Below are 18253 nucleotides of genomic sequence, written 5' to 3' on the forward strand. Positions count from 1 at the left end.
GGGCTGCAATTAGCCTTAGCATTTAACATAGGCATAAAATCTGAAGGTATGTAGACATGTAGCCCTCCATGCACCTACCCACTTATTAACCTATCACACCCCATTACCCCAGTTGCACAAAGGCCAAAAATGACTGTAACCATTACAGGAAATTGTCAGAACTAAAGACTTCCTCCTCTCAGGAAACTCCATATAGGGTATGTAGAGTTTCACAGGTCTTTATCTGCAATTCTACAAAATCCAAAGCTCAGAGAACTGACAGGAATGTGGATAAATTAGTGGCAAACTACTTTGGTGCTCCAAATAGCCAAAGCTACTATACAACTATTTCTGGTCTTTATTTCTTTCATTTAGTGTAAATATCTATATGTTTTACTGTGGAAACACTGGTGTACCAGTATTTGATTTTGGGTTCTATGCCTGTTTCTGGGGTGGGGTGGGTATGTTACATACTATAAAAGATAAGTACTATATGTCATTTCTAAAATTGCAAAATTGAAATTCTGAAATGTGTCTGGCCCCAAGAATTTGGGAACCAGTACCTCGTCCAGAGCATCCATTCTTTCTCGTTTTCCTCCTTCTCTCCCAAAACAGCCTTTATTTTGCCCCAGGGTAGGGTCAGACTACCTGGGAGAGACTGGGGAGAGAAATACCTTAATGCATGCTGATGATGCAGGCCACCTCCCGCACACACTATCACACCCTTTACGCGGTCCTTTCTTTTTAAGACACCAGCTTTCAATGGCGCTCCAGGGCCGGAGCCTGCGTGGTCAGGTCCGCGGCTGGAGAGGGGGCTTGTGTGTGTTTGGCCCCGCAGGTGTGAAGAGGACATCAACGAGTGCGAGCGGGAGGAGTGCGAGAACGGCGGCTCCTGCGTCAACGTGTTCGGCACCTTCCTGTGCAACTGCACGCCGGGCTTCGCGGGCCCGCACTGCGGGCTGCGCCCCGTGGTGGTGCCCAACATCCAGGCCGGCCACGCCTACGTGGGCAAGGAGGAGCTCATCGGCATCGCCGTGGTCCTCTTCGTCATCTTCATCCTGGTGGTCCTGTTCATCGTCTTCCGCAAGAAGGTCTTCCGCAAGCATTACTCCCGCAACAACATCACGCTGGTGCAGGACCCCGCCACGGCCGCGCTGCTCCACAAGAGCAACGGGGTTCCCTTCCGGAACCTGCGGGGCGGAGGGGACGGCCGCAACCTCTACCAGGAGGTGGGGCCCCCGCAGGTGCCCGTGCGCCCCATGGCCTACACCCCCTGCTTCCAGAGCGACTCCAGGAGCAACCTGGACAAGATCGTGGACGGGCTGGGAGGCGAGCACCAGGAGATGACCACCTTCCACCCCGAGTCACCGCGCATCCTGACGGCCAGGCGGGGTGTGGTCGTGTGCAGCGTGGCCCCCAACCTGCCCGCTGTGTCGCCCTGCCGCTCGGACTGCGATTCCATCCGGAAGAATGGCTGGGATGCGGGGACTGAGAGTGAGTAGGAAGTTATGCATCATTATCTATTATCTATTATCTATTATCTATTCCACTGGCGGTCATGAGAAGCCACAGGTGTGTGGGCACTTGAGAAGGGGGTTTGGAGAGGGAGAGAGAACCCGCAGAGACACGCACTCGTTATGACATGTTCTGATAGTGTGTTCACAGAGCAACCCTCAAAAACTGGTCTAGTTCTTATCCCCATTTACAGACGGGGAAAATGAGGCTCAGAGAGCATCATAAGATGCCCATGGTCACAAGGCTAGTGAGAGTCTAAAAGCTAATGAGAGGGACTGCAGTGCAGGGCTGCCAAACCCTAAAGCCCATGCTCTTCTCACAGAAGCACACCACTGGCGGGAAAGCAAGCAGTGTAGCTACAGGAGTGATGCCCAGAGAGTGTGCTCTGGAGGGTCAGAGGAAGAGTGTGTTTCCGGTCTTACAGAGTGAGGACTTGAGAAGAGCAGAGGCCTTTGAGTTGGATCCTGGTGGATTATAGATCTGGAGAAAGGAGGACATTCCACATGACCAGAAGGAAAGCAAGTCGTTTCATTTGACAGGAATGCAGGGTCCGTGAAACAAGACAGTGAACCAAAGGCAGGAAGAGAGGTCTGGGCCAGATGTTGGTGTTTCCCACCCCTTTGGCCTCATGCAGCAGCAGTATTCTAGGCAAAGGGAAGAGCCACAGGTTCAAAGGCCTCGGGGAGGGAAAGCCCTGGGCATGTTGAAGAACATGGAGGAGATCAATGTAGTTGGAACTTGGTGACCACCAGAGGGTGTGGGTGCATTTTAACAGCAAGCCTAGTGCGGGTTTTGAAGCAGCTGAGTGCCATAATCTAATTCATATTTTTAAAAGATGGCTCTATTCCTTGGAGAAGAGACTAAATAGGACCAATGAAAGAAGAAAGTAGAGATGGCGTTTGTGAACATCTGGGTGAGGGCTGGTGATGATTTCCCCTGCCCTAACATCAGTCAGGATGAAACTAAGACAAGCTCTATGGTAACCTGTAACTTTTCATCAGGCCAAATAGCTTTCTATTTGAGTAGCAGGGACACCCTGGGTGTACTATGATGTGTGTTGGGGAAGAAGGTAGGGAGAAAAGACAGTTTCAAAAGAAGCCAGAGAGCATATGCATCTGAGGAGACACTGGGCGTCCTCCTGGAGGAAAGGGGCATGCCTACTGGTGTTGAGCATGTGTAAGACTTTGGTAGGAACCTATTGGAGAGGGCCTTCCAGAAGCAGTGAGCATCTGGACCAGGGGAAAGGACACACGAGGGGTGTCTGGATCTGTTGTTCAGGAGATAGGTGAGGCTGGAAGTGGACACCTGCATGCAGGGGGGTTGAACCTCTAGGAGGGTGAGCTCCCTGGGGGAGCAGGAGCAGAGAGGATGGTTGAGCTGGGCCTGCAAAAGAACCGTGGAGATGCCAACATGTAGGAGATGGATAGAGGGGAAAGGCCAGAAGGGAGACAAACGTGTCTCAACAAAGAGAGCACAGAAAAAAGGAAGGGGCAGCCATGCAGAAGCCAACGATATCAATAAGGTCTGCAGGGCTGAGTACTGTAAAACTGTCAAGGAGGACACAGGCTAAAATCTGAATTGCACTCAGCGTTTAGAAGATCTTAATGATCTCAAGAGCGTTTCGGTGAGTTACCAAGACAGAATCCAGAAGGCAAAGGTTCAAGACAAAGAGATTTGGTGAGAAAACAGAGATATCAGATAAACCTAAAAAGCCATCACTGCAGCCCTGGCCAGGTGGCTCAGTTGGTTAGAGCATGGTCCCATACACCAAAAGGTTGTGGGTTCGATTCCTGGTCAGGTCACATACCTAGGTTATAGGTTTGATCCCCAGTTGGGACAAAGAGCTGACTGATGTTTCTTTCTTCTCTCTCTCTCTCTCTTTCTCTCTCTCTCTCTCTCTCTCTCTCTCTCTCTCTCTCTCTCTCTCCCCCTTCCCCTTAAATCAATTTTAAAAAACACGCAACCTTGGATGAGGATTAAAAATAAAAATAAAAAACCATCACTGCAGTGTGGCGATCATCTTAAATCTAAATAACTTGCCTAACAGAAAGTAGCTAGCAAGAGGGGGAGGTAACAATTCAAACCTGGTACCCCAGAGTTCAGAGCCTGTGGTCTCACCAACACTGCCCTTGGAAGCTATAGCAGGAAGGAGGGAGAGGGACGTAAGAGAGAGAGCATCCCTTGCTAGAGGAGGAGGGCCTCTGTTCTATTCTAGTGCTGCCCCAACTGTTCTAAATCTACTGACTCTGGTTTTCTGGAGACACATTTATACTTTAAGTTGATGTCTTTGGTGGACTTTTTACCATAAATATATTCTCTCCAAAATCATCTGTAAAGTTAAACTTGCCAAGCCACTAGATCAAGCATGTCAAACTCAAAGGCTAACACGGGCCAAATAAATGAAGCATGCGGGCCGCAAGTTTGACATGCTTGCACTAGATAAAGGAAAGGCTCATTTTTCTTTAACAATGAAAAAGCGGGGTTTGAATAAATGGAGACATGCAGAGAGCAGTTTTATGCACAGCACTATACTCACCAGGGTAGATCATTTGTCATTCTTTCCCTTGTGTTCAGGGCTAAGCCTGGTGCCCACTTCATGCTTTTCAAAGGCACATCTTCGTATTGTCTGTGGTGTGGCTGTTGGGAGGTGAATTTCTCCCTGGCGGGCGTCTCTCTCCACTCAGATGAGTTGTTTAGCTAGCTCATCATTTTGCTGTGTCTTCAGCATCTGACAGCAGGGACAGAGCCACCGTGCTGCCCGCTACTGCCATCACCCTTTGTGGGAGAATCAGGGATTTCCCCAGCCATGAGCAGGAGCCACTTTTCCCTGAGTCACGGGTCTCCATCTCTTCATACCATCATGCCATCATCATGTTACAGGGTGATGTGAAGCTTTTCCTGGTGGTCATTTCCCTCCACCCGCTTCATAATGTGACAGCTTTATTTCCAGAATCCACCTCAGGCCAAAACTCACATCCCCCCCCCCCCCCGAAGGATTATTGGGTTTTTATTGAATACATTTCTTTCTTTGTTAAGCAAGGCAGTTAGCTGGCGAGACAATCTCCAGGTCGCCAATTCATTTTTCACTTGACAGTTTCAAAATATGGGTTGTTTTTATTGTTTTCCTTAGTCCATCAAATAAGAAGGTAACCCTGGGGAGGGAGGGAGGGAGGGAGGGAGGGAGGGAGGGAGGGAGGGAGGGAGGGAGGGAGTTAGTTCAGTGTGTCTTTGTATGGCAAAGGAGGAAGTGTGTGGATGAGGGCACCTCTACACCACCAGCTGCCCTCCTACCTGAGTGCAGAACATGGTCATTCCCAAAGCTGATGCGACACTGCCCTCTAGAAGGCAGTGCTGAGAACTCCACTCGCTCCCAGAGAGGGAAGTCAGGATAATGCAAAGGCATTCTTGCCTATAAAATATGTATACCCCTATTTTAAAAGCAATCTCATTTAACCCGGTGTTGACACCACATGGGTTCATGTAAATGATTTAAATTAACTCTGAATGGCAGAGAGCAGCCCCGACACTTCATCCCGGTTCACTCTTCAGTTAGGCTTCCCTTTGAGGAGGGAGCAGCTACTTTGGGCTGTCAGCTCTTTGGAAGCTCATTTACCAAGGGTTAAGGGTTTGAATCCATAATGTAAATCACTTGATTGACAGACGGACCTTTGCCCCCAGTGGCACAATCAATTCTCTGCTGTGGAGCTAAATTATTTTCTCTGAGCAAATGAAAGAGCTCCGAGGAGTGAACTCCGGGGGTGGCCGGGCTGGAAGTATGCACGAGGTAACCAGTGTCATTTCTGCTTGTTCTCTCGCTGTCCACCAAGACAAAGGAGTTGATGACCCGGGAGAAGTGACCTGCTTTGCAGGCAGCAACAAAGGCAGCAACTCTGAAGTGCAGTCCCTGAGCTCCTTCCAGTCGGATTCTGGTGACGATAATGGTAAGAAGTCATGGATCTGTCTCCCCGGGGTGGCTTCCGCTTCCTGTGCTGGGATCAGTGGTTGAGAGGAAGGGGATGTGACCAGTTTGGGTTCTTGACCTGATCCTGGGCATGTGCACGTGTTCACCAGCTTTCTGGTTGGCTCCGTTGTTGGGCCTCGTTGCTGAAGGAGCATCTATTGAGCTGCAACTGTGAGCAGGCCCGGGGATCTGCATCAGGGGTTGTCGAGGTTCCCCTGGGCCTCCAGTAATGCATCCTCTTTGATTTGGTTCATGATGGAACTGCCTCATCCCAAATGATACCCACTAGCAAACAGTGTAATTTATTTGTGTGTGTTTTTTAAATTTTACTAATCATTATCTCTTCACTATGCATCCAACCTCCATTTTATTAGAAATTAGTTAAGAGGCAAGACCTCCCCATAGAAACTCCTTCCCACAGAAGTGACATCTTCATTCAGTTGAACCCCCTTATGATCATTTGGGGTCAAGGGCCTTTGCAGAATCTATTGAATACTATGCATCAGCTCCTTAGAAAAATGCACATACACCCAGAAGTTGCATGCAATTCCATGTGGTTCATGGACCTCCTTGGCACTCCAAAGCAGCTACCTCTGCCTTTTGTGAACTTACATTAATGAAGAGGTTGCTGGACTGGGTTTCCAGAGCTAAGGAACCAGCTTTGGAAGATGGGTTATGCTCCTCGTAGCAGAAATGGTCTTAATACAGCCAGAGTGGTGAACTGAGAATAATTTCAAATAGTCATCCACAGAGATAGTTAGCCTTACCTGTGTCATTTTCTCATTTATAAGCAACTAGAGGCCTGGTGCACGAAATTCATGAACTCGGGGAGGGGTCCCTTGGCCTGGCCTATGCCCTCTCACAGTCCAGGAGCCTTTGAGGGATGTCTGACTGATGGCTTAGGCCCGCTCCCTGCAGGAAGCAGGCCTAAGCCGGCAGTTGGACATTCTTAGCGCTGCTGAGGTGGAGGGAGAGGCTCTCGCCACCACCGCTGCGCTTGCGAGCCGTGAGCCAGGCTTCTGGCTGAGCGGCACTCCCCCTGTGGGAGCGTACTGACCACCAGGGGGCAGCTCCTGCATTGAGCATCTGCCCCCTGGTGGTCAGTACATGTCATAGTGACCAGTCATTCCACTGTTCGGTTGATTTGCATATTAGCCTTTTATTATATAGGATTGGCAAAAGTTGAATATTTATTACTTTATGTAATCGTTCAACCCATAAACCCTTGTTGAGTTTCTTCTGTGTGCAGAACCCTATGCTGGACATTTTGTGCCCAGAAGTACAAAATGAAAACAACATTGTCTTTACCCTCCAGGTAAACACAGGAGCAGGTGAGCTCGAAGGCCATAGCAGTCATGGAAATAAGATAGTCCACTTTCACCACCACTACCCAAAATCACTTCCACCCCAAGACCTGGCACCCCTGAGAGCCTCAGTTTATCTGGCTGCTGGGATGACATCCTATATAACAGTGCATTTTCTTCTGGCCATTTTTAGGAGGTCAGGTGCCTGCCTCTAGGTTTGCCTGAGTGCTCATTCCTTTTCTCATCCCCAGCCAGAGGAACAGCTGTCACCGGTTTGTGTTCTGTAGAGAAGCAACCGAGAACCGATAGTTTCCAAACTCCAGGCAGCAGCTCCCGCAGTGATGCCAAGTTGACTATTCTCAGGGGCTCTGCTCTATGTGCTCTAAAGTCACACGCTCAGACTTACATGTTTAATATCCTGGATTGGTCCTGACTAAAGCAGGCAGTACTAGGAATTCTCATTAGTTTTACCAAGTTGCTGGTATCCAGTGTTAATGCAACTCTTATAGAGTACAGAAATCTCCTTCCCGGATTCTAACTATTTCAGAGGTCAAATGCTGACGTCTGTCTACACTTTACTGGAGAGAACTGGGCCTTGGATCATTCTAGGCTACAGTGGCATCATGTGAGAGTGAAGCCACCAGTCCTGCAAAGGTTATCCTCCATCATGGCACTTGGTCATGGCGGCATGGCTGATCAACAAAGAATTCTCTTTGGGAATAGTGAGGTCTCCTCTAGAGGTTCTGGGAGTTGCTAATGAGAAATTAGCCTGAGCTTGATGAGCCATTGCCTTCCTAGATGGATTTCACTGGGCCATGAAGTGTGAATGTATGACCCAGCAATCCCTGCCCATCCTGCCTTTCAGGAGGAATGTCCCCGGATGTGTGCCATTTCCCTTCTCTTCCCAGAATCCTGGGACCCTGGAAAACAGTGTCCACTGGATCACTGCCTACTGGATGGACTGTGGGAAGGCTCTGGGTGTTTGCATGCTGCACCTTTGTTGTTGCTATTGCTGTTGTTAAGAAAAAATAACGTATGTGTAAAATACATAACTAACCTGAAGCTGTCCTTCCCCTCCCTCCTGTCTTCTTTTCCTGGCCACAAGCATCCATAGTGACTGTCATTCAGCTTGTCAACAATGTAGTTGACACTATAGAGAATGAAGGTATTTACTTTTTTTCTTCCATAGCATTTCTTTGTGTAAAGAGTTATCCTTTTGGGAATATGGCATCCTTGTTACTCTGAACTAGGGGTGATTTTAATCAGCTAGCAATAGAGACGGCAACACACAGGTGCTTTCAAGGGAGACGCTGGATATTTCTCTAGGAATTGGGGTAAATTTTAAAATTTTGAAAAAAAATCGAGTTTATAATTTTTTCAAATACATGGGATGCTCTTAGATGCAACGTGTATTCATTGAGCACCTACTATGAGTGGGAACACTTAAGAAATCATTCAATATATTGGGAATCGATTTCAATCAGGTAACTTGTATTAGTGTCATGATACAATTAGGGCCTGGTGTGGATGGGATTTGTCTTTTTATTTCCTAGATAATAGTGGGGAGAAATAGAGGCATGTTTTTCAGTCATCTAAAATGTTCTCCTTTGCCCCCTGCACATGGCTTGGATGATCAGTTTTACCTCTCACTTTGTGTTTAAACAGTGTCTGTCATGGACCAAGGACAGAACTACAACCGAGGTGACTCTGCTGTGACCCAGCATAACGTTTTCCTTCTGTGTTCTGAATTGCTGAGTTCATTCTTACCCTGTCCCTCTCCCTCCATTTTTCTTTGATCTGAGTTTTGCATGTTCCAGGTGTCTTGTGAGCTTGGTATTGGAGGTGAAAGCCCTGCCCACATCCCCCCTCCCCCAGCTACTCCTATGCGTGCGGTTCGTCCATTGGCGTGCACACCTCCCTGACTTTTGTGGTCCACAGGACAGCTGACGCCTATCTCTCTGGGAGCATGTTGCCAGCCTGGCTCTGCACTTGGCGTAGGGATAGGAAGAGAGGATGGGGTAGGGGCTCTGTGATCCTCAGCATGCCCTCGCTGGCCATCTCTACGGCATGGCTGGGTGTAAGGTGCTGCAGCTCCATCTCTCAGAGCTGCCACTGCCTTGCTCCCCCAGGGCCAGAGCATGGGCTGGCCCCTGATTGAGCCTGAAAGGAGCATGCACGTGACTTGGCTCCTTAGGGTCCCTCGGATGTGAGTTGCATGCCAGGTCCCTTATCTGCTCCTTTCCAAACCCTGCCCCAACTCCAGCCTGGAAGAAATTAACTCTCAGGGCTTCTCTGCTCACAGCCTACCACTGGGACACCTCTGACTGGATGCCGGCCGCCCGCCTGTCGGACATAGAGGAGGTGCCCAACTATGAGAACCAGGAGGGAGGCTCTGCACACCAGGGCAGCACGCAGGAGCTGGAGAGCGACTACTACCTGGGCGGCTACGACATCGACAGCGAGTACCCACCCCCTCACGAAGAGGAGTTCTTGAGTCAGGACCAGCTGCCCCCTCCCCTGCCCGAGGACTTCCCGGACCAGTACGAGGCCCTGCCACCCTCCCAGCCTGTCTCACTGGCCGGGACCCTGAGCCCAGACTGCAGGAGGAGGCCCCAGTTCCATCCCAGCCAGTACCTCCCCCCTCACCCATTCCCCAACGAAGCAGAGCTGGCGGGCCCGCCTGCCGGCTGTGAATTTAGTACTTTTGGCGTCAACATGAACCAGGGCACCGAGACCGCGGGCCCGGCAGACGGTGTGTCTCTGTCCTTGCACAATTCCAGAGGCACCTCATCCTCCGATGTGTCGGCCAGCTGCGGCTTTGAGGATGCCGACGTAGCCATGAGTGACTACGAGAGCGTCGGGGAGCTCAGCCTCGCCAGCCTTCACATCCCCTTTATGGAGACTCAACACCAGACCCAAGTGTAGGGGACGCGCCTCGGTGCTTTGCGCTGTTGGGTTCGGAAGGAGACTGGCTGGGCTGTGTCTCCACGCAGAGCAGTGTGTTGAGCGGAGGAGGAAATGCAGGTATTTCCCACGGGGACCTTCTTCACAAGTCAAGCTGTTTCAAGCCAGTTGGGTGCAAAGGAAAAGGCTCAGAAATTGTTTCTGAGAGGGGACTGATCGCCCTTGCAGTATGTACCTGCGTTCATGACCAAGAAAGCTCGCCGAGGTTTTAAAGGGGGAATACATTGCACCCCCTAAGTTACACCGTCGGTCTTGTATGGCTTTGTGCAGTATTGTGCTCTGGAAAGTATTCCAGCATCAGCCCTTGCAGTATTAATAACTGGCAACAATGAGCAAAGAGGCATGTAATTTTTCAGCCAATGGTGGGGGAGAGGGAATGAAAATACTAGTCATCATTGTTGGAAAAGTTAGTCACTTAGGCAAAAGGAAAGAAAAACAGATATTATTAAACAAACAAGAAAATGGGCTGGAGCCTTTAAAAATCAACTTTATTTTTTTTTATAAGCTGCCCAATTTTCAGCTATAAAATTAGGTTTAGGTAACCTGTTTAGTATGCTTAGTTATTTTTGTTTGTTTGTGTTAAGCATCCAATATTATATAGTTGGGTTTTATGATCTTCGAGAAAGGTATAATGAAGAGGAACAAGAGGATATTTGGGTACCACTGTGTGGGCTGGGGACGTTAACATTGTTCAAGCGTTAGAAAGAATGTGATTACCTGTTTTCCATGAAACATTCCTGGCTGTAACTACAATTTTAACACTCCTGCAGAAATTGGCCTTTCTCCTGAGAATCAGGAAATAAAAGGGGGAGGGGGAGTTATATTTTGGTACTTTATTCTCTAGAATGAGAGATATTTAGAGGTTTAAGCAGAATTCACAAATTTAGTGGGGGGGGGGGGAATCAAATATAACACTTTCAAAGTGTTCAGCCAGATAATCACAATTCTTAATAATGCAAATACAATTTGAGTGTTGTTCTAAACTGGTTCGCATCATCACTATAAATGCAATTGTGTTTTTAGAAAAGTACATTCGTGTTTGTGTATAAATTATAATAGTGTGTGTGTGTGTGTGTGTGTCTGGGCCTATGTACAAGCACGTGCTTGCACTCAGTAAGGCTGCTCTTGAGGACCGCGAACGTGGACGTCTTAGGCTATGGACTACGTGGAAAATGCTGCCTGCGAGGCGGACCTTCCAGTTTCTCTATCTCTGTGATGTCAGAGAAACACCAAACGCCATATTTTACTCCGGTTCAGTTAACTTTATTTTGGTACTGCCATTTATATTAACTTAAAGCAAAACTGTGCTTTTTTAAAAAAAAAACAACACACAACAACAGTATTTTGTTATCATTTTCTGGAACTAAACTCTTGTTTGAAAAATGTAATGTTTCATGACACCCTGGGGTTGTCCTCTATCTGACATGTGGACTTTGGCCGTGAGTTTCCGAAACTGACAGGGGAATCATCCCACGGGAAGTACAATAACTCAGCACTCGAAGCTGAACGTTGACTCGTTGAGTGACTTTCCTCTTTCGCTTCAATCAGATGATGGCTGCGTGTGTGGTGGCCATGGTAAGTAAATGCATATTTGCACTATCTGCTTCATGAGCAAATCTGTGTCCACAGTTTCTGATGACACATGACATTGGTGTGTAATTGTGCCGTCCCGAGTCTGTGTATCGCCCACTCAGACATATTTTTATTTGTTTCAATGATGTCGAATCCACTTCTTTGTAGGAGTCAGTGTTCCTGAAGTTTGTTGTAAAAAAAAAAATTCCTTTTCATTGTCAAGCTTCCTGAGTCCACGGATACATTTCACAAATGTTTCGGCTTTTCTCCTCTGCCTGTCTCTTGCTTAGACCTACTCACGGAAGCATTATCTGCACCGTGGGCTTGAAATGCATGAATTTCACCCTGGCTGCTTTGGAGGATAAAAATCTTTGGTATTTTTCTTACGTAAGAAGCACATTTTTCCAGAATCATGGAGAAAATGACAAGCTAATGGTCTAGAATGGAATCACTGCTACACTTTTAATGATGCAATGTCATAAAAACCATCAAAGTAAAACCAACAATTCATTCCTCGCCCCCAGGAAATATTAGAAGGAGATTAATGCCAGTGAGTCACTATTGCTTACACAGCATCCCCTCCGGGGAGAATGCCTGACTGACACCATAATGAAGGAATAAATAGAACCTAATGCAGTTGTGAAGTCACCCAAGAAATCCGTGCCCTCCCTTGGCTCTGACCTATATAAAATACCTCTTTCATCAGAAGAGCTTCCCCTGGTTTTCTGCAGAATAGCTCTGCAACTAAATGCATACCAGACAAGCATGGTATGTTTTTATTCATTACCCTGTGAACACGTAGCTTTTCATTTTTTTGGAAAATTGGACTTCCCTGTAGATTATGAAATGGTTTTCAGTCAGATGGAACTAGGTGGGATGTCTGCTGATTTGAAGATCTGGAAGGGTCCTTAAGATTTGTCCAACACTTTTATTTGTATGAAAGAGGGAACGTGCCCAAAGAGGGGAAGGCACTTGCCCAACCTCACACAGGAGGTTAAGTAGCTGAACATCCATTTGGCCAATATTCTTTCCATGTCACAGTCACCGTTACACTGCCTGGGACATGGCATCTGCTGGACCTTCTGACTTCCCACCATTCTTGCTGTGGAATATGCTAGAAATCATGGAGATTATTTCTTTGGAAGCCTCATGACCTCATGTTTGCTAGCAGCTCCACTAGGGAGCGTACAGTTACAGAATTCACACATTTCTTTGAACATTTATCAAAATGCTGCTTTCACCAAATGAATGTTTTCTAAAATGAGGATGGAATGATAATTACAGAATGGAACCCAGGCTAGTCATCCATTATGGTGACACTCGGTTTATAAGATGATCGACTGGGTGCATTGTGGTTTTTCCTTTTTTTCCCCCATACCAGTCCTGGTGTCTGTTCCTACTCCCGCCACTGTGCTGAACCACGTGGATACGATGGAAGCCAACTAGTGTTTTCCCATTTTGCTCACATGTATGTGCCGCCTCCTGGAAGCCAATGCCATAGCCTGTTGTAGGCACTTTACTTGTATGGTGCACATTCTGGTTAGACTGGGTGTTTGTCACATGGGAAGCAGAGCTCTGGGCCTGTAAAGGGTGAATAAAGTAGGTGTTTATTCAATGTCTTGTACGCGCCTTGTTGCTGCTGAGTTCCATTCCATGCCAGCTTTCCATGTACTCACATCCTGCCCATTCACAAAGCGCCACTGGAGAAGACTTAGCAATATGAGTAGGTCAAGTCCATGCAATTGTTTGCCCTATCAGAGAACCAGTGTGAAGGCCTGGAAAGGGAATTTATGCTGCATTCCTGGAACTTCCCTGGGATTCCCCTTAGGAATCACTATTACAGCCTCGAAAGAAGCAAGTAAGATATACAGGGGTGAGTAAAAGTAGGTTGACAGTTGTCTGTATGGAAAAATATATAATTCAAGAATAAATAATAGTACAAGGATAAACTCTGTTTCACATACAACTATAAACCTACGTTTGCCCATTATGTGTGTGTGTGTGTATGTGTATGTATATATATATACTGTCAACCATCTCCTATTTACTTCCCCCCCACCCCACCCACTGTCCCCATTAATGCTGTGTCTACATAATCAAATCAGGAAATTGAGGAAAGATATAGCAAAATAAATCATTCAGGGTCCAGAAAACGCTTTCATATGAGAAAATTCAGAAAGATTTAGTGTTCATTTTGCAAGGGTTGCCCAAATAATTATCTCTTCTCTTTCCTCTGCTGCCCTTCCAAGACACAGGTATTGATAAAGTGATTAGGCTTTTATGTCTTATGTTTTTTAGCTTCAAACCATGGGGCATGGGGATTGGGAAAGGCATTTCTTCAGCATCATCGTTTTGTGTGGTCTTTGAGCAGGTGGTTCTGTGTTTTCCCTGGGTTTTGTCCTGCAACGTTCAACTGCACATTATTCTGGTGAAAATCCACAGTGTCTTTAAGCTTCTGGTTGTATAATTCTAGGGTTTAAAGTCACCATTGGTGGCTTTGGCATCGGTTTCTACTTAGCCAATTGGCTAAGAGATAGGAAAAGAATTGAGATTTTCTTTCCTTATGTAATAATGAAAGCAATAATTACAAGTATGTAATATTACACAAAGGCCATAATAAGTTTCTTCCAATGTTTAGGATGCACTAGAGAATCATATAGTCACCTGGAGCGTGTTTGGACCCATTAGTATGTACTGTAGTACCCTTCCAGCAAACCAATACCTGAATTGCTACTATTGAACAATTTCATGAGCCCATACTACTGCATTTCGGAAAGTGAGAAATGTGTGGGGAGTGGAAGCAGTCCTTTCTAAGCACTGTATTGGAGAGATTGTCTTGTAAATTTACCTGTTGCAAACAGGCTGGTTTGTAAAAGATGTATGTTTTGGTGTTTAAAGTGTTTATAAAATTGTATATAATGGTTTCAATTTTCCAAGCTTTTGTAGATACTGTATTTGATGCCTTTCAGGATGCTTTAATTTGGGGGGTCGAATACAATTCTAAGTCATCCATGCTGTTGGTCTGCAACCTTCTGAGGTAAGGACACGCAATCACATAAAGGATTTGGGGTTTGAAAATGGTGTTTTTTAATCATTTCAAAATGTACTGTAAACATTCTTTGGTTCTACTGTTTTCATTCCGCTTTCTCTGTTTTCAAGCAGATGTTCTTATTGGCATTTTTTAAATGAGTGTGTTTTGCCCAGTTACTCAGTCCCTAATATCGATGCCATTTCAGATTCAGACTAAAACATATCATTTCTCCACACACATGTGCACTCATCTAAACTTGCACACACATCACACGCCAAACCTTATGCAAAGGGGAAAGCTAACACTTGCAGTAAATCTTGCCCCTGATGGAAACGGAGTGTTTCTGCATATATTGCTGTTGGCAGGATTAGTCTGGTGTTCTTTTTCTAAAAAATAAAAAATAAATAAATAAAATGAAAGAACAAAAAAGACAGCCAAAAAAAAAAACAAAAACCCAACAGTGTACAGGTTTATAACTTACAAAATTTGATGGTTAAAACAAGTTTTCAAGTAAAAAGAAAAAAATGAAACTAGTCGTTGTGTTGACTCTTCTTCAGTGTCTCCTATTTGTCTTCAGTTATTGAGCACGTGGCCTGTGGGCAGTCAGTCTCCACAGGGCAGGTGGGTTTTTTCAGAGACTTCTCACCCCCGGAAAGACTTCTGCTGTTTCTGGTGCACATGTGCTGGAAGCGCATGCAGCTCCTTCCTGGGCACATACCCTGTGGGGTTTTTCCAGATGAAAATGAAAACAGTGCTGGAGCCCTGACCAGTTTGGCTCAGTGGATAGAGCATCAGCCTGCAGACTCAAGGGTCCCAGGTTCGATTCCGGTCAAGGGCATGTGCCTTGGTTGTGGGCACGTCCCTAGTGGGGAGTGTGCAGGAGGCAGCTGATCGATGTTTCTCTCTCATCAATGTTTCTCTCTATCCCTCTCCCTTCCTCTCTGTAAAAAAAATCAATAAAATATATTTAAAAAAAAGAAAACAGTGCTGGAGACTAGGACAAAGGAGGATCATGGCGTCCCGCCTCTGCAGAAATCTCTGCTAGACACAACCCCACACCTTTAAGGCAGCCTCCCTTACTGGAAATCCTTGTTGTGCTGGCAGAGTTCAGTGTGCGGCACCCCTCTGACCACCTGGCCATCCCCACTGTGGTATGCAGGTAAATGCCTAACACCAGATGAAAAAGGGCACCAATTGGTTGCATTTACCAATTTCTATGATCTAAGTACTCCTATCATGGTTGGTTTCAAGTTACCAAGGTAATGTGAACCTGCTCGCAATATTTCTAACAGTGGCCCTTACAAGCCAGTATGATCCACTTTCAGCATACCACTGCCTGCCCACCAAGACCATAAACTACTTGAGCTGTGTCTTCACTATCTTGTTTTCCAGGTTCCCAGTACAGTACTGACCCTCATTAAATGTTTTTGATTGAAAAATAAATCAATGATGTCTCCAGCTAACTCCCCTTGACCTCATAAATCCTTCCTCATTTTGGTGAATTTAGAAACTGCAGTGAGAAGGATTTCAAGAGAGGTGAGTGCTAGAAGTCTTCTGCCTTTCCACCCAACACTACAGTGATGTAGTCAGGAATTAAGCAGGAAAATATTTCTCCAGGTCTTTTACATGGCCACCCGTGGCAGAAAGAGAGTTAGTTTACAGTTCCATTCATACCTCAGAAATGGTAGAGCAACCCAGAGATGTCAGTTAAGAAATTGCATTGGGTCCTAGCTGGTTTGTTTAGTGGACAGAGCGTCAGCCTGCGGACTGAAGGGTCCCAGGTTCGAATCCAGTCAAGGGCACATGCCCAGGTTATGGGCTCGATCCCCAGTGTGGGGTGTGCAGGAGGTAGCCGATCAATGATTCTCTCTCATCATTGATGTTTCTATCTCCCTCTCCCTTCCTCTCTGAAATCAATAAAAATATATATTTTTAAAAAATTATTTTTTAAAAAATTGTATTGGTACATTGGGGGAAGGGGAAAAGAAAAGTATTTTCATGTCAATCTTTATTCTCTGCTGGTTCCTGAGAAAAATGGCTGGTTCCAAGCTTGGAAATAGGTCTCCGTGGAAAGGTCCCTTTTGTGTGTGTACCTGGGTCAGGGGTCCCCAAGAGCACTCCCAGGTTCGATTCCCTAGGAGGACTCAGGACCCAGCATATAGTTGTGCTCATGACTATTGCTAATCTGGGAAGCTTATTACACTCTCAGCACCCAGAGTTTTATTAGAGTTAGGTCTTGTCAGCAGCCTTTGCCCGGGGTGTACCAACATTCCAGACTCCCAGGAAGAATGAAGGTGTTCAGCATAAATGATACCAAGGTGGTAGGAACACTCTCAAATTCAAGTTCTCAGACACCAGCCAAGGGCCAACCCTATAATCAGGCCTTACAGAGGATAGCATTGGGCCTTCTAGTCTCTGCCCAGTCCCTCTGGAATTTCTACCTGAAATTTCTACCTGGAGTGGACACTCCTGTTTGCCCAAACTCTCAATAATTAACGATTTCCATTTTTCGTGGACCCTTCCATGCAGCCTGCGCAGGAGCAGAGGAGCTAACCAACACAATTCTGCCAAAACATCCTGGGTGAATACAAGCTGGTCAATCAAATGTTGCTATTCAATACTGATTTGAGCAAAAAGTATCATTTTCAGTAACTAGTTCTGAATAATTGCTAGCTTGGGAGCATAACAAGGCAGTTTCTAACCTAGATATTTGTCTTGAAGCATTTTGGCCCATTTCTCAAAATTCTTACATTTTTGTCTCCATTCTTTTGCTTTTAAATTCTATTTAATTTCCAGCCAATTATGCTTGCTCTGTTCTGTTTTTAATAAAGAAGATTTGGAACAACCTAAATATCTAACAATAAATGATAACTTGAAACAACTGGCACAAACATTAAAACAGCCTAACAAGCAGAGCAGGAACAAGTAGGTTAAAGGTAGAAAATTCAAGCCCTGGCCAGTGTTGTTCAGTGGTTGGTGCACACCCCAGGGTCCCAGATTCGATTCCCAGTCAAGGGCATGTACCTGGGTTGCAGGTTGGATCTCTCTCTCTCTCTCTCTCTCTCTCTCTCTCTCTCTCCTCCTCCTCCTCCTCCTCCATCCCTCCTTTCCACTTATTCTCTCTAAAAAAAAATCAATGAAATAAATATCCTCAGGTGGGAATTTTTTAAAAAGTAGAAAATTCAAAAATATTTTTAAAAAGTGTTCCCTTAATTTTTCTGCTGCTATTTCTCCCCTCCCTCTTTCTTTCTCTTTCCTTCCTTCCTTCTTTCCTTCCTCCTTTTCTCTTTCTTTCTTTCTTTCTTTTGTTCTTTCTTTCTTCCTTTTCTTTCTTTTCCTTTCTTTCTTTCTAAAGCAGCACAAGGTTATTACAAACATGAGAAAATGAAGACAGGCAAAAGAAGGTCATAAAGAACCCCTGTAGGGTGCCTTCAAAAATGCTCAGATAATGAAGACTCCCCATGTATGTGCATAGATACATATGTAGATGGGAGGGAGTTACATAATCAGATCCTATTTTACATATTGTCCTGAAACTCGCTGTGTCCCCTTAACAATCTAGCTTAGACACCTTCGCAGGTCAGTGCTGCTATCTTCTTAATGGCTGCATTGTTTTCCACATTATGGTCATTCCATAATTTATTTAACTGTGCCCTTATTGATGGACTGTTTTTAATTTTGGACATTACAGATAATGCTCCCAGGAACAGGTGGGCACATATGCTAGGGTTTCTGAAGAATAGATTTCTGGAAGCAGAATTTTTAGGTCAAAGAGTATGTCCATTTTTAAGTCAGAGCATTTCTCCCATTTTAATTGCCTTCAAAATGGCTTCATCCAAGACTAACCCCACCAACATTTCCACATAGTATGTAGCAACTACATAGCTCACTCCACCAAGTGCATGGAACTGGCCCATGTTCCAGAAG

At 45.8% G+C, this 18253-nt stretch overlaps 1 protein-coding gene across 1 annotated transcript in view; it reads left to right on the plus strand.

The window, feature by feature from the left end:
• FAT3 (FAT atypical cadherin 3) overlaps window positions 1–9684 on the plus strand; it is a 501079-nt gene extending 491395 nt beyond the window's left edge. The window contains exons 23-25 of the mRNA XM_006092757.3: window positions 818–1473; window positions 5322–5435; window positions 9062–9684. Coding sequence (XP_006092819.1) covers window positions 818–1473; window positions 5322–5435; window positions 9062–9684 — 1393 coding nt within the window. The remainder of the gene's footprint in view (window positions 1–817; window positions 1474–5321; window positions 5436–9061) is intronic.
• The last annotated feature ends 8569 nt before the right edge of the window (window positions 9685–18253 follow it).

This window comes from Myotis lucifugus, unplaced genomic scaffold, assembly GCF_000147115.1.
Source record: "Myotis lucifugus unplaced genomic scaffold, Myoluc2.0 scaffold_104, whole genome shotgun sequence".
Lineage (NCBI taxonomy): Eukaryota > Metazoa > Chordata > Mammalia > Chiroptera > Vespertilionidae > Myotis > Myotis lucifugus.